The sequence below is a fragment of the Corvus brachyrhynchos genome, unplaced genomic scaffold (genome assembly GCF_000691975.1).
Source record: "Corvus brachyrhynchos isolate BGI_N302 unplaced genomic scaffold, ASM69197v1 scaffold522, whole genome shotgun sequence".
Classification (NCBI taxonomy): Eukaryota; Metazoa; Chordata; class Aves; order Passeriformes; family Corvidae; genus Corvus; species Corvus brachyrhynchos.
In genome coordinates this window covers 719,349-735,704 of record NW_008236649.1, presented here as the reverse complement: position 1 = coordinate 735,704, position 16,356 = coordinate 719,349, and the positions used below count along the sequence as shown (strand labels likewise).

Genomic DNA, 16,356 nt, shown 5'->3' with positions numbered 1-16,356 from the left:
GCCGGCCCTCACGTCCGCCGCCATCTTGAGCCTGGGGCGGGCGGACAGCGCTGGCGCTGCCCCGGGCGGGGTACGGCCCTTACCTGGAGTTCTCTGTCCGGTTCTGGGCTCCTCAGCACAGGAAAAACAGGGAGCTGCTGGAGAGCGTCCAGCGAAGGCCACAATGATGAGGGGTCTGGAGCATCTCTCTGATGCAGAGACACTGCGAGAGCTGGGCCTGTTTGGTCTGGAGAAGACTAAGAGGGGATCTCATCAGTGCATTTAAATATATCCAAGGAGTGTCAGAGGATGGTGTCACACTCTTTTCATTGGTGCGCAGCGACAGGACGAGGGGCAATGACCATAAACTAAAACACAAATAGTTCCACCTCAACACTAGGAAGAACTCCTTTACATTAAGGGCGATAGAGCTCTGGAACAGCTGCCCAGGGAGGCTGTGGAGTCTCTGTCTCTGGAGGTGTTCCAAACCCACCTGGATGTGTTCCTGTGTCACCTGCTCCCGGTGACTCTGCCTGGCAGGGGGTTGGACTGGGTGATCTCCAGAGGTCCCTTCCAACCCCAGTGATTCTGTGATTCTGTGCCACCCCAGGCACTGAGATGGGGGCAGGGTGAAAATCCAAGACTGGAGTGTTTCCTCTGACGGGTTCATCCCACCCTCACCTGACATCCTGAGCCCTCTGTGGGGGTTTCAGGGGACACAGCTCCTGGGAAGAGGGGAAAAGCTGCAGGTAAAAACTGCCTGCCTGGCAAAGGCACATCATAGAATTATTTAGGTTGGAAAAGACCTCCAAGGTCTTTGAGTCCAACCCTTCATCCATCACAGTGGCCTTGCCCTTTTCGGGGTGTTTTTAACCAGCAGCCTGTTTCCTGCCCTCGAGCTGTGAGGCTTCCATGGGCTGGGAAAGGACTGCAAGGATGGGTAAAATCCATGGGTTGGGAGTGAAACCCACCACGGGTTTCCCCAGACACTTCCAGCCCTGGCACCCCCTGTTCCCAGCCCTTCCCTCTCCAGTGTGTTGCTCACACTCTTCATTAAATCACTGTGGCGTGTGTTGGGGAGCTCATTTAACTCCAGGCTTTCTGTTTTGACATCAGTGTCTGCCACCAAGGAGAAATTTTCACTAAGCTATATTTTTATTTCATTGCCTCTCTTTTATGGCTTAGTTTTCTTATTAGTGACATTATTTTTAACCTACCATTTAATTTAGGACTTGGGTTGCTGTTGCTGTGCTCTGCTGTTCCTTCTCTGGCGGTTGTGGCAATTAGGTAAAGACGATGCCTGCAGCATTACCATCCAAACAGTTCCTAAATATCTCTCCATACCAATGAAGCTTCAAAGCACAAACGCTCATCTTCCTTTTAATCGGGTCGGGAGAGGCAGAGGCCCACAGGCCAGATGTTTCTCTAAGAGAGAAGCAGCCCTGCAAACCACATGCATGAAGGCAGGAGGGACAAGCAAGAAGTGACATTTTTAACTACTATGGCAAAGGTTACACGGTGACTCAGTGGCAAGTTTTTCACACCAAATCACATGCTTTTGATCCCATGCAACAGATTGAACAAAAATTTTGCCCAGCTGCTACCAAAAGACTCAACAAACTGTATGAGAAACAACTGGATTTGGAAAATGGTTTGCAAATAAGATTTACCTGGTGACAACTGCAAATTCAAACCTCAGAGACCTGGAAGACCAGCCTTCAACTGCACACTGCTGTGGCCTGAATATTTTCATTTTAACTCGTTTGCTTTTTCAGTAAAAGCATCCTAAATGATCACTCTTTAACCCACGATCCCTTTTGTCTATTTTCAGTGTCTGTGCCATAAAGCTGTAAAACAAAGACAAGGCACACACAAGTGGAGACCTAGTGCTACATTCCAGGAAGCAGGATGCTCTCTTGCACACTGTGAAATCTTTAAATCCCAATTTTTTACATCTATAAAAATCCAATAGGATTAGTGGCAAAAGAGCTTTTTCCAATATCATACAAGACAACTCTCAGAGGGATGGGGAAAAGCTACTCAGGAGGTGAGTGCAGGGACAGGCCTAAAACCAGGAACACCAATTCCTCGTTCTCCAGTGCCACTGCCACTAGATGTCACAGTGGAACAGCAAGAGGAGCCCGGAGTGCGGCTTTGTGCTTCTTGTTATAACTGTGAAATGCCTTTAAATTTGTCTCGGCGCATCCATAGTGTCTCCATACAGCTTTGATCCTGCAGATTTCCAAGCTTCGTGTGGTGCAAAGGGACATTATGCAACATTTCCACACAAGCGCAGGGAAGGCTGGTGCAGGAAGCTGCGGCCTGGGGGGTTATGGGCTTTTTTTTATTTTCCCCCCCCCTCTGTTTGAGCTCCTCTCCCAAAGCCACACAGGGCTTTTAAGGACTCGAAGCCGGCGGGTGATGCACTGAGATGCTCTCTCTCACGCTCTCTTGGGATGAGTATCCTACTCTGTTGCGCCTGTGCCAAGCCCTGTTAAATGGAGCTTGGGTTCACCATTGCTTAGTTACACAATGTACTTCTCCCTGGAGTCATGAGATCTCCTCCTGCAAGGAAGGCCGTGTGGAAGAGGATTAGCAGCAATTTCCCTTGGCTCAAACCTCTACACCGCCGCCATGACGCTCCTGCTCGTGCCCCCGCGTGGAGCCTCAGACCCCCTCGCACGCGTGTGTCCCCTGCCCCTTTATTGGCACTGGTGTCACACTCACCAGCTCCCAGCAGAGCCAAGAACTTGTCCTTTCCCTGCTCCTTTCCCACACAGCAGCTGGGTTTGTGCCTGTACCTGTGCAGGGCACACATGCACACGCCTCCCTGCCAAGAGCAGCAGGGCCTGCAGGATCTGGATGCCGGCTGAGCGCTGGCCGTTGCCTTTGGAAGCTGCTGGGAATCGCACACGGTGCTCATGGCTAGAGCAGCCACTTTGCTTCCCAAATGTTAAATGCCCTTGACCTTCAGTGGGAACACGCTGAGTTCTGAGCCTGTGTGTGTGGAGCACAGGTCGGTGATGTTTTGTTTTCTTTGTTTGATTTACAGGTGCTCAGTGCTCTCTGTTCACCAGCCCTGGGCACAGCCCTGAGCCCATGGCATCGCTGGCAGAGCCAGCACCTCGCTGTCACAGCTTTGGAGCAACCACAGGGGAGGCTTGGGCCAGTCTTTGTCCCCACAGCAAGTTTTCCAGATTTTGTTGGTTAAGTGTTAATATGTCTTTATGCAAGCTTCTGACTGTGCCTGATCCTCTGGATTGGTTCTTTTCTCCTTTTTTGGAGAAACCATGGTCTGTCTGTTTGCTATTTGCTCCTGGTTTTTTTTAAGGCTTATGAAGTTTTTTATTCCCTCTGCATTTCAGGTTTCATTCCCCAAGTAACTCCATTAAACCAACTTCTCAGTCACTGAAAGTTATGATTAAACATCTTTTTAAAGGCTTAATTCCCAGTTACACAGTGATACTGACAGCTGTACAATCATATTTGAAACACTCAGTCCCCACCCAACCCACCAAAATAATGTTTCTGGCAATTTAAACCAATACTGCAGTTGTGGACTTGTTAGAAATAAGGTTTAGGGATAGTCACAAATCTTAAATATGATACTTAATGCACACACACAGATTTAAAGCTGTGATGGGATTAAGGCTCAGGGAAATGGAAGGGCTGGTGGAGAATAAAGATGGAATTAAAAGTCAAGCCCAATATTCACTTAGATTTAAATTTATCTGTGCTGCTCACTTTGGGCCTTTCAATGAGAGTTTGAAGGCAGAGGAGACAATTTCAAAGGAGGAAGTCAAAGTCACATGGGAGAAGCAGTTTATGCTATACCAGTTTTTGTGCTGACCCCATGGAAGCTCCCTGTGGGAGTCTGTAGGTGAATTAAGTTGAATTCAAACCTCCATGTTACCAAGTCTGGGCCTGTGTCACCCAAGACTCACTTCATGTCCATGGGGGGAAACATGCAGCACAGAGGCAGATTCATCTCCTCCCAGGGCAAGGGTCTAAAATAGCACAGCCAAATCATCCTCTGGAGGTGCCCCTTGTGTTCTACTCTCTGCCAAAGGATCTAAAGGGAACAAGCTTTGAACCAAAAAATTTCCAGCTGCCTACTGCCAGGCAAGATGAGCACCTCAGTCAGGGTGGATAGGGCTCTACTCAAGTTCCTCTGTTTTTAATGAGATAAAAAAATCCTTCCAGTGAACTCCAGAATATTTTTTGACCATTAAATGACAGCTTTTTCACTAAATCACCTGGCAGGAATTGCTCTGCTTATAGTGGTACAGAGGACTGGGATTCAGGACAGGTTTTAGCACCCTGGAGCATCCCTGAATTACAATGCAACCAGCTATCTCATGGATTTTCAGCCCTGCTGAGCATCCTGCAGGGGATCAAGGGGAGCTGAGCATCTAAAGAGGGACATTTTAGCAGGTGTGAGCACACACTCATGCACACAGCTGCACATGCCTGCAGCATGGAGTGAAATTTGACAGGAAGAGGTTGGAAAATGGCACTGATATTTGGGGGAAAGGTGATCTGGGAGGGAAAGATCTGCTCAGGCAGCCAAATCCCTTTAGAAATCAGGCATGATGTACAGCTGATTTTTTTTTCCTGTTGTTAATTTAACATTGTTTCTATTTGTAGAACAAATAAATAATTTCTGAACAAACAAATCACGGAGCTGGAACCTGAGGGATGTGGTACATCAGCTCAGGGACTCGTGGTTAAGAAGTCCAATAGATTTTGATAACAACTGGAAATTGTTCAGTGGATTAGTGTCTAAAGCCAGTTTGGCTTCAAGTAATGACAACCCTGGGCTGCAGTGCTGTGGATCCAGACTTCTCCCCCCGAGGATGGTTGTTGCTCATGTTGGGGTGGTGGCAGGTTCCCCAGGTGTCAGCCCAGTCCCCCTCTGAGCTCAGAGACATTTTAACCCAGAAAACTGTGCAGACAAGGGACTGCCTTTGCTTTTTCTCCAGACTTTTGGCTGCATTCCTCTCTGCCCGTGTCTGTAGTACTAATCCATGAAACATGTTCATCCTGGGGATAAGGGGCAAATATAACTAGTTGCCTGAATCCTGCATAGCAGCATGTCCTGTCTAGGCATTTTGAGTCAAAAGGCTTCTGTGGATCTTGTCCCAGTTCATCTCCTGCAGGAGCTGACTCTTGTGGGAAGTTCACAGGATGACAGAGATGGTTCACTTGCGTGCCTGAGAAGAAAATTGTTTTGCTAAGATGAGATCTACATTTATTTCTCCAGAGCTCTTTTCTTTAGAAGAACCTGGCCTTGTGCAGAAGATCAGAGCAAGGTGTTTGGATTCTCCTTAGGCTGTGTTTTGGCCATCAAGGAGAAAGCCCCCAGTGCAAATCATAACTGGTTACCCCGAGGGGCTGTGCCCTGTGTATCCCTCGTGGGCCCAAGACACGGCCAGTCAATTTGGAACTCTCTATTGACTTGGCCAGGCTTTCAACCTCTATACAATTCATCAGAGTAATTAGCAAAGCTGTAACTAAAGAGGTCTCCATGGAGATTGACAGCATCACCTCCCAGCTGGTACATTCTCTGCCTCCTATTCTAAATTTGTTCTCGCTGTTTCCCTGGCTCTGGTCCACAAGGTTAGTGAAATCTTCCAACATTTGTGACACATTACAGCAGTGGAAAGAAGGACAAAGGTGGCTGGGAGGGGGCTGAGAAGAAAGAACCTGGTTGGTGCCTCAGGGAAAGCAGCAGAAACTGTTCAGACATATATAGCCAGAGTTTTGAGAATGGGATTAGGCAGAACAGCACCTCTGCCTGCCTGTCACTTGCAAATTCTTGCTAATACTTTAGGAGCTTATTGGAGGTCAGCACCAAACACCCAAACAGACTAATCTGTATTATAGACACATAATCAAAGTCACAAGGTTTTACATAATATATATTGGTGACACAAGAAGTGTTTGTTCGAATAATTTTGTCATCAAGATTAGTGGCCATGAAAGCCTCTACTGTGCACTAACCTGGTTTTTTTTTGTGGCCATGGGTACACCAGATTCCTCAGACAAATCAAAAAGGAGCTGAGAAAGTACAAATATATGTCCTGAAACGGTTACACTATTAGTTTTCTGGCCATGGCAAAGTTTTTTAAAAAAAAGCCTCTGTGTGTGTGTGTGTGCGTGTGTGTGTGTGTGTGAGTGAAAGGGCTGTGCTTAAACTGCAGCTGAAGAGATGTGAACAAATGGCTGGAGATAAAATTTTTGCATTCACCATTTTTTCCCAACAGTTTTGAGATTGCAGCAAATCACACCTCACACTCACGCACGGCTCTGTGGGAATGGCAAGAAGTTGGGATTTCAAAGATAAACTGATGTCACTTGACCCACTTGTGAGCTTTATAGTCTCCTTTAGGGAGGTGGAAGCTGTGGTGCAGAGAGCAAATGGTCTGGGCTCACAAAGTCAGTGGCAAAGATGGGAATGGTTCCTGTGGAGATAACAGTTCCAAATTGACAAATCTGATTGACTTCAAAAGGAAATTAGTTAATGGAAATATTTGGAAATGTATAGAAAAGTCTGATTTTCCACTCTCATAGAGCTTTTAAAGTATGGTGTTACAGAAGCACAAAAGAAAACATGTAAAATTATGAAAGAAAAAACACACACATACACCCCACCCCCCCGGGGGGAAAAAAAAGAGAAAAATAATTCATGACGATTTTCCATGTGCTGGGAAGAGATAAAGCCACAGCTCATGCCACAATGTAAAGATTTTTCAGGCATTTTGACCAGCTTGTTCTCCTGGCTGATGCACAGCAAAGCCAAAGGTCTTGTGAGAGTACCCCACATTCTGCTGCCCCACTGCAGGAGTTCACCGCACCAAACTGAGGTGCCTCCGTGGGAATCCCATCGCCCTAAACTCCCCCACAGTCAGTGAGGAGAGAGCAAGAGCGATGCCAGCCAGACATCTGCAGAAGTGGAGTCAGGACTTGGGAGGGCTGAATCGTTCTCTAGATTTGCCACAATTCACATGCTGCTACCATGTGAACCCAAGACTAAAAGCACTCCGGCGGCTTTTCCAGGACTCCTGAAAGCTCCTTTGTGGAAGGAGAGCTGACTGAACTGACGTTCAGGTCAAGAAAAATCAAGCACTGGGTGGGATTTCCAAGAGTACTTGGCCGTAACTTCACCCCGCTCCCCTTTGAAGTCAGCAGAATATTTACATCGACTTCAACTGGAGAAAAATCAGGCCATTATAGAGCGTTTGAAACACTCACCGCTAATGATGCTCCGGTTCCTTTGTACCCTCCAGCTCAAAGACCGTCTGCTGTGTCTGTCATTAAACACAATCCCAGCAATTGGTGAGACAGAGCGCTGAGCCCAACGTGTTTGCCCTAAAGGCACAGGGAAACTGTAACGATTAAACCATGTGAATCTCTTAAATGTTACCTACGATCGGACCCGTTATCTCCAAAACTGCCATGGAAGGAAAGTGCTGCATCTCAGCAGACCCTGCTATGCTGTGGGCTGCAGGTGGACTCTGCGAAAAATAAAAGATCAAAATAAGAATGTGTGTTGAATTGGCTGGAATCAGAAAGAGCAACAGTGAAAAAAAAGCTGTTAAATGCAGACAAACATCCCATTGCCAGGGCAGGAAGGATGGGCTAGCTGCTCAAAAGATCAATGGAAGTGGGTCATCACTGGTTTGCAGACATCACTTGCACCTCCAGCCTGTGTTCAGATGTGCTGCTGAATGAATGCCAGGAGAGGAGCACCGTTACAGACCAAAACTGCACTTCAGCTCCTTTGGGCACTTCCAGGAAGGGCATCAGTAGCCCCGAAGAGCTGCTCTAACTCCTGTTGGCCGCTGTCTGGGCCCAACCAGTGCAGAGTGTGTGATGCCTTGCATCTGGTGGCACACAGGGAGAACTAAACCAAAATAGTTCACCTCTTGGAAAGACTCTTAATGTGCCCAACTTAGAAGGCAAGGACTGCTCCTGGCAGAGCTCACCCTCTGGGCACGGGCAGCGGATGTGCTGTGTGACAGCCAGGACTGCTAGCAGCCAGCAAAGCCAAACCAGGGCAATAACTCTTCCGTTAAAAAGGAGTTTTGTCCTAATTTAGATTTAAATTCCAGGAAGACAGAATTGATGCTAAAAGGATTTCATGGTATCTGCATAAATGGAAATAGTTCCATTTTGTGGAAATTAGCTTGTTTATAGTGAAGTTGTGGATACCAAACCCTCGGAGGAGCTCTGGAACTTCCAGGTTGTCTGGAGAAGCCAACACTCGTTGCCTGATGAAAAGCCCAGTTGCTTGGAGCTGCTCTGCATCTCCTGGAGAGGCTCCCAGCCACAATGAGGGTTCCAAACTTCCACAGATTCAGTGGTTTGGTAAAGTCTCGCAGTGGAGCACAAAATCATGCAAATCTGCAGCAGTTTAATCTCACCTCACGAACTTTCCTCCACTAAAAGGTTCATAACCTTTCTAAAAAAAGAGCAGTCCCAAGGGACAGAGAGATGGTTCCTTCATGCTGAAATCACAGGGAATTAAGGCTTGGGGTTAAGTTAAATTAGTACAGCAGGTTAAAACCTTACTGTTTATATAAATTGAATCACATCACAAACAAAAGCAATGTGACTTTTCTATACCGAACCTGCTTTTTTAGAAGGAAATGGTGCCCATGGGGTTGGAAGCAGGGTCTTGGGACTCCAACCTTTTGTGGCTGCTGCTGTGTGATACTCAGCAAGTGATTTCCTCCCAGCTTTAAATTCCTAAAAGTAAATAAGGGAGGTTAAATTAGGGTCATTTTCAGACTGAAGTGAATCTGTGCAATGGGTTCAGTAATATTTCTTAGTTCTACACAGGGAACTAAATTAACTTACGTTCCTGGAGAAACTCCACTGGCTCTGGTGAAAGATGTGCTGAGCACTCAGCCTGAGCATGTGCCAGGCCTGCACCTCACTTTTATTCTAAGCTTTGATTCAGACTGAGCTGGAACCAACCAGAACAACTGAAAGTTATAAAAAACAACAATAAATATACCAGTTCAATCCTGAGGATTTTATGCTATGGCTCACACAGCCACAGCAGTGCTGGAAGCCATGGGAACATCTCCATTTGCACACCACAGGTTTGGCACCAGTTCCCTAAAGTGCTGTTATTCAAGCTTGTCGTAAAACTATGAATTCCTAAAACCTGCAACAAAACAAGGTGCTCCAGGCTCTGTGCTGCAGCTGTGTGTCCATGGTGTCTGTATTTGCCACGCTCAGCAGGTGACAGGACCTGGCCCAGCCTGTACACCAGGTAGCTGAGAGGGTCTAACACGGAAAGTGGCCCTGCACTGATGCCACCGTGGCTGTGATTTCTGTTTCTTGGCATTCCAGGTTGCATTACAGACCTCAGATCTCCCTAACTCAAAGCTTAATTGATGGAGCAGGTCTTGCTCAGCATTGACAGTGACAGAGAACAGAACTGGAAGGGACTTTAGGAAGTAATTTAGATCCTCCTGCTCTAAGGTAGGATGAACCCATTCCCAACATTTCATCTTCGCAATCTTGACAATCCAAAGATACCAACATGGCCTCTCCGAATTATCTATGGGATATGTTAGGCTTTGTCTCTGAAACAGAGACAGAAAGAGATAGGCTGGTGAAAGACAAGCTTCTGAGCTCAGCTTTTCCCCATATCTCACTGCTAACGTGTTGATTATCTTCCTTTGTACCCTTGGTGCCTCTTGCTGTGCTGTTTCAGACAGAATAAACCAAACAATAATGAACCATCATCAAACTGGCAATTGCTTCCTGCCCAGCTTACGTTAGCAGAGAAAGAGAAAGCAAATGATGATTAGTTGTATGTCTGCACTCAAAGATAAAACCCCTGAGCAGAAGCCATCTGCCGAGGCATAAAATAATAATTCTGGCACTAGCCCTGTCTGAGTGCAGTGCCATCAGCTCTCCCCGAAACACAGTGCAATGCAGACCTAATGCTGGGTTCTAGCAGGTGGCCCATAACCCTGTAATAAACTCCCTGACATTATTGATTTTCCTCCCCAAACTGAGCCCTTCTGTCTAACCACATTAACTCCTGCTTACCGAGCAGCTGCACGTGAGGCAGCGTGCACATCAACAGCAGCTCCTTTCAGTGAGCAATCTCCATGCCAAATGTGCCCCCTGAGCCTTCCCTGCACTCTGGGATCTGCTCACATATGTTATTTCAGAAGTCAAAACCAGCACTTGTTAGTTCTGGGTGCTTACAGGGAGATTTCTATCTTAACTTGGGGAAAACTGAAATATGCCTCTGCTGCTAATTATGCACATGAAGAGAGCCAAAATAGGACCCAGGCAGGCTGTTCCCATTGTACACCTTCAGCCCAAATCTGCCTGGCCCGTGTACATTTGCTCCCAAAGCATGGGGCCAGCACAGCAGCCTTTGCCTGTGCTTTGATGTTCAGGTGCATCTCACGCTGCCAAAATTCCTCCTTGCTCAGCCAACTGTCCAGCCAGCAGGAGATGTGTGGTCCTCTGAGGGCTGTGGAAAGGCATCTGAGCTGGGATCCCCGGCCATCTCCTGAGCTGGGATCCCCGGCCATCTCCTGAGCAGGTCCTGCCGAGGTTCAGGATATCGCTCAAAGGGGAAGGTTTGACTCTTTGCAGTCCAAAGTAAGATAAAGCTGAGGTCCCAAAGCATTATCTGTATTTCTCTGTGAGTATGGAAGCAATGGTCCTGCTTGAGACAAGCAGTTGGCAGCTGTGCTCCAAAAGTGATCTGGCAGTGACGTTCCCTCTCAAATGTCTGGCTATCAGCTTTAAGTGCAATAAGCTTTACATACAGCCTGGAACGTTGTTACTGTCTAAATGAAACAGGTTTTTGTAGAGTACTTTTCTGTTCAGGCATCACATTTTCAGCTGTGCATGGAGAAGGAGCCACCTACAGAGGGGGCATGATGATGGTGGGGCTGAAGAAGAGCTTGTCCTTGGAGCTGCCTGCATGAGGGTCCCTGTGGGCCGGGCAGGTTTGGGCATCCTGTTTGGAAGAAGGGGCTGATTGCTGCTGTGGGCACTGCAGGGAGTTGGCACCAGGCCCTGCCATCACCAGCTGTCCTGCAAGAGGAGGAGGAAGGTGGCCTCAGGAACAAGACAGAGTCTTTGATTTATGCTACTCTCAGAGGCAGAGCATCCAACCTTCACCCCACCACTGATCTGCAGCAGGTGCTGGGAGCACCCATGGCACCCCCCGCTCCAGCCGGGAGCCCTTGGGTAGGGTCTCGATGCCTCAGGCAGCAGAATGCCACAGCAGCGATGAGTCACAGCCTGTCTGGAGAGGGGGTGGCTCGTGTTTGTGTTGGCAAACCTGGCTGCTGGCAGCGGGCCCAGGGAGCACGAGCTGCTGGGGCTGGAAGGGCCCCTGTGCTGAGGAAGAGATCAATGGGAGTTGGAGTTTTAACATCACAGGGTGACGGTTCCTGCCAAGAGCCTTCCACAATAAAACCAGCAAATCAATCCACCCTCCGCTGAGTAACTCCAGATGAGGACTGCTGGCCTAGTAAATATGATCAACAGTTTGCTGCTCCTTTAACAGTGGCTTAAGTAAAAATACACAAATTCATTTATACTTTTCTGCACACCAGAGAATCCCATTTCTCTCCTCAGTTAAAAGGTGTCACACCACACACTGGGTCAACACTTGGCACAGAAGAGGAGGGCAGGAAAAAGGGCAAAGAAATTATAATTTACAAAAAACCCAACAACAGTTAAGCCAGTTCTAGATCAACAACCCTAATCAGGACCTTGGGCATCCTAGGAGGCCTTTTCAGGACTAGGGCTGGTCACAAACCAATGTCTCCACTGCTGGGAGCAGACCCAGGATGTTGCTTTGTGCCATCCAGGCTCAGGTTTGTCCATCTGAGATCCAGAGAAGTTCACCCCAGTTCCCCATCCCGCAGACTCATTCCAGTATCTTCATCAGAAAGTGGGATTGTGGGGTAGTAGTAGGGTTGCTTCTAAGACTTGATCTCTTTTGGGAAGATCTTTAGCACATCAGTATCTGACATGGCTGAGATAAGATAAGCCATAAAATCAGCTTTCATAATGGATTTTTTCATAGCAATGGAGAATGGGGATTACTTTATTGTTTATATTAAAGAAAAAATGCACAGTCCTTTATCCACAAGGAGGAACAGAAAAACTGGGTCTGGGAACCTTGACAGAGACCCCAGTTCACAACTGGCATTAACTGATGGTGTTCTGGAGTGTCCAGTCAGATCCACTGAAGTCAGTGGAGTTAAATTAACTTAAACCAGGCAAGCAAACAGCCCTCAATGAAACCCAGGAGATGGTGAGTGCATTAGTCAGAGCTTGGCTGTCTGTGCTGGGATAATCAGGGTCCCCACTGTCCCCGAGCCAACCTGGGGCAGCCTTTATAGTGGGTTCCCTCCTGGATGTGCTCCTCAGGCTGGGTAACAGCATCTCTGGGATGTCCTGGCAGGGACAGGGCAGCTGTCTAGGGCTGTATGGAGCCCTCACTGCCTCCTTGCCCTCTGGAGCTGCCTGCCCACATTCACAGGGAGATTTATGGCAATGTTTTCCTCTCTCCTGGCTGAGCTCAAGTGGCCCAGGGGCTGATCCAGGAACATGATACCTCAGAACTGAAAGCAGAAAGCTGCAGTGGGACTTACCTGTCCCTGGAGAATATCTCTGTGGATGGAGGAGGACATAGCAAAGCAGAAGGCTGCTCTGTCTGATGCAAACCCATGTCTGATTTTTCAGAGTCCCACTCTGCTCCCCCACAGCTGAAATGTGCCTGTGGGCAAGGGATCCCTGGTCAGAGACAGTTAAAAAAAAGATAGTGGGGTTTTTTTCCTGTTTGGAACAGAGTTCCACCTACGGTGGCCCACATGAGTGTGTCTCTCACTCTCCAAAGCTAGCAAGGACGTGGCTGTCTGGCAGCAGGAGAGGAGATGGAGGCTGCAAGATCCAGCAGGTAAGAGGGTAAAATGGCCATAAAGGATTAAAGCTGGCAGGGGAAAATCACATCCATGGCTACTCTGTGGCAATGCCATGGATTGAGGGAAAACTCCTGCATGTGCAGTGGCTGTTGAGGTCATCAAGGCAGCTTCCCCAGCACCCAGGATACCTGCACTCCTCAAGACCCACATACAGCTGGTTCCAAAGCTTATCTGTAGTCAGTTTTACAATAGAAAGTGCCTTTGTTTAGTCAACAGAACCACTAATACATGCAATTTTGTTGTTAATAGAGCTGTAAGAATTTTAAGTACTTCTTCGGAATGTGTCATTTTTGGTTGGCTTTTTTAGGCATCACAGGGTGCTGCGTTTGTCTTTGTAAACAAGTACTGAATAAAACATTTAGCACACAGCCGCACTTTGTACAAGTGTCATGCAGATTTCTAAAGTTTCAGAGTGAATAAATCAAATGCAAACTGCTGCCTGGCAGTTGACTTTGCTCCTTATAAATAGCTAATTTGGACAACTTCGCTTTGCACATCCCATGAAATTCAAATACTATGCATATGGTTAATGCAGGCACACAAATCAGAGCTGCAACAGCCCCTTTTATAAGCCTGGGTTGCAACAGAAATGCCACAGCCCAGGGCAGGTCGGCTCCAGGTTGCCCTCCCTTTTTCCCGGAGGCGATCGCAGGAAACACCAGCAGGTCACTGTGCTCTGCTGCCTGGCCCCAGGGGATGAGCAGGAGCCCCATGGTGACCCAATTCACTGCTGGTTGTACTGGTTGGCAGCCATCATCACTCAGGGGAGAATTAGGTCCAAACTCAGCCATTAAAAACAACCCTGAATTTATAAGCCCGATGGAAAAAAGTAAGGGCTGACTCTGCCTGGCTTTGCAGCTCTCAGTGCTGGGCACAGGGTGGATGCACACCCTTCCTCCTGCCCAGGCACAGCGTTGTTGGTCCAGCCCTGCAGAACCTCCATGTGGGATGCAAACTTACCTGATCCTCCCAGGAGGCTCTTAGCAACATGGAGGGTTCACCCAAGCTAGCCCAGAAGTCAGCCCAGAGGCCCTAATCCTGGAAGGTGCTTCTTCTAGGAAGATGTCAAGGAGCAGGATCAGCCCCTTGCTGTAATAATCAGGGAATGAGGAACTCGGCTTGACTGAGTTTCCCTCCCACCCCCCAATGCAAAAATGCTGTACATTCCTTTATGCAGGTTTCCATAGAGTTGAACTTCTACTATTTTTTTGTTGTTGCTGTTAAAGGGATCAGCAATGCACTGTACAATGGGATCTGGCTGTCAGGAAATGTGGAGGAATTCGGGGACACTTTTAACATCTTCCTGGTGGGACTGGAGAGCAGCATTAAACCCAGCATCATGGAAATCTCCCCACCAAAGAGAAGAAAAAAGCCCGGAGGAGCCCTGAGAGAAGTTACGAAGACATTCTGCTTTGTTGATCCTAAATTTAAATAAGTTATTTCTTCCCTACTTCCTTTGTTAAAATACAATATTCTGGCTTTAATTGCTTCAATCCTATTATTTGTTCCTTTTAGCAAGTGATTGTGTAGCCCCTTGCCGTGGGGAAATCCCCTGACTGCGGGTCCGTGTTACTTAGACAAGTCCCCTTTCAGAAGTAAATGCCATTCTTAGCATAGGGAAGTACTTTAGGTCTAAAGGGGTTAAGAAGGCCTCCCTGCATTCAGAAACATGCAGGGGTCCCACCATGCCAGTTCCAGCCTTTTGAACTCTTTCCAGCTTTTTTTTCTTGCAACAAATCTGTCTGACTGCCACCAGGACATAGGAAGCGTGTGCCTGTCAAAGAAATCAAGTTTACTTTTTCTGACTTGTTAACAGAGGCAGGGTATAAATAGAGCTAACTCTGCTCGCACAAGTAGCGTTTCTCTTAAAATAAGGGGGTGACTTCCTAGGACCTTTAATCCAATGAGGTCCAGACCAAACTGCACTGTCAACAGAGGCAGCAGAGGAGCTTGCTGAAGTTTTTACTGAAGTCAGGTGCATCTGGGTTCCTCAACAACTTAAGGCTTACCCAAAAAAAAAAAAAAAAGCAACCCCAAGCAAACAAGAACTACTTCCAGCTCGGACACTGCTACTGCCCTGGAGAAGTTCTGAGATGTTGTTGGTGCTGTTCTCTCGGTGGATGTGGATCTTGCTGGGGAAGAGCAGTGTCCTCTTGCTTCTGGAGGTCTCTCTGAAAGGGAGAGCCCTACCTCCAATCCGGTACTCCCACGCTGGGATATGCCCCAATGACATGAACCCCAACCTGTGGGTCGACGCACAGAGCACTTGCAAGAGGGAGTGTGACACCGACCTGGTGAGTGATGCACATTTTTGTGTCTCTGCATCATGGGCTCTGCTGGGGCTGTTGGGGGGCTTGGTGGGAGCCTTCTGTCCCAGCTGGAAGGGCGCTGGCACCGGGCAGGACCCCATGCAGACAGCGGATGTATTGAGTTGACCCGTGACCTATATAACGTAGAAAGGTTTGATGAGTTATCAGTTAAGAGGGGAGGTGTGTGCCAGCTGTCACTTTTGCTCTGTTTGCTCTGTTTGATCCTTTTCCTTGTCTTCATGTCAAAAGAAACGTCTGAATTTGATACTCCAGAACTCAGCATGCCCTGGGGCCAATCCATAGTATTTTAACAGTGTCATCATGCTCTTTGTTGGTGGTGGCCATCATCAATGTTTTATATTCCTGGGAGGAATCCTGTATGAAATAGTTTAATTTAGTATGTAAATCATCAGCCTTTGCTGCATTTGAAGCACAAAGCTTGCTTGGGGTGCAGAACAGGGCATGGCTAAAAGGACCAGGCAGATGTTCTGTGGGATGCTCCCAGCTCAAAATGTGTTTAGCTTACAACCCTAAAATTAATTTTTCAACCTGTCAGCACTGCCAGCTCAAGCTGGTATCTGAAAATACCTGTTTGTCCTGCGTCTTACATCATGTCCCATGACAAAGCTTCTGTAGCCCAAACGTGGCTGACGGGAGCATAGGAGCATTTACTGTGCTGAAAAAAGTGTTTGGGTTTGTGCTCTGTAGCCAGGTTGTTTCTGCAATGCTAAAAAGGGGGGAAAAACAGACAAAATTTCTGGCCGTAAGTAAACAAAGACATTTACTCAGATGGATCCCATGTGTTAGGAAATGAAGGTGCTCTTTTTACTTTTGCCATTCCCAAATAAGCCACCTCTGTTCCAACTACCAGGTGCAGCAATGAACACTAAAACACTTTCAAAACCCCAGCAGCAGCAGCAGCAGCAGATGATGATGTTTTAATAATTTACTGGTCAAAACCTGAAAGCCAGAAGCCACTGGCTACAAATAGTCCCTTTTGCCTTGTGGCAGGGCACAGGCCCCGGGCCCTCTATGGAGTGAGCGTACTGCAGGCAGCCAAAGACTCTGCCCAGCCACACTCCTTA

At 47.6% G+C, this 16,356-nt stretch overlaps 1 protein-coding gene across 1 annotated transcript in view; it reads left to right on the top strand.

Annotated features, from left to right (window-relative positions):
* Positions 1 to 14,611: 14,611 nt before the first annotated feature.
* WFIKKN2 (WAP, follistatin/kazal, immunoglobulin, kunitz and netrin domain containing 2) overlaps positions 14,612 to 16,356 on the top strand; it is a 6,253-nt gene continuing 4,508 nt past the window's right edge. The window contains exon 1 of the mRNA XM_008644422.2: positions 14,612 to 15,256. Within this exon, the coding sequence (XP_008642644.1) occupies positions 15,056 to 15,256 (201 nt within the window). The 5' untranslated portion in view covers positions 14,612 to 15,055. The remainder of the gene's footprint in view (positions 15,257 to 16,356) is intronic.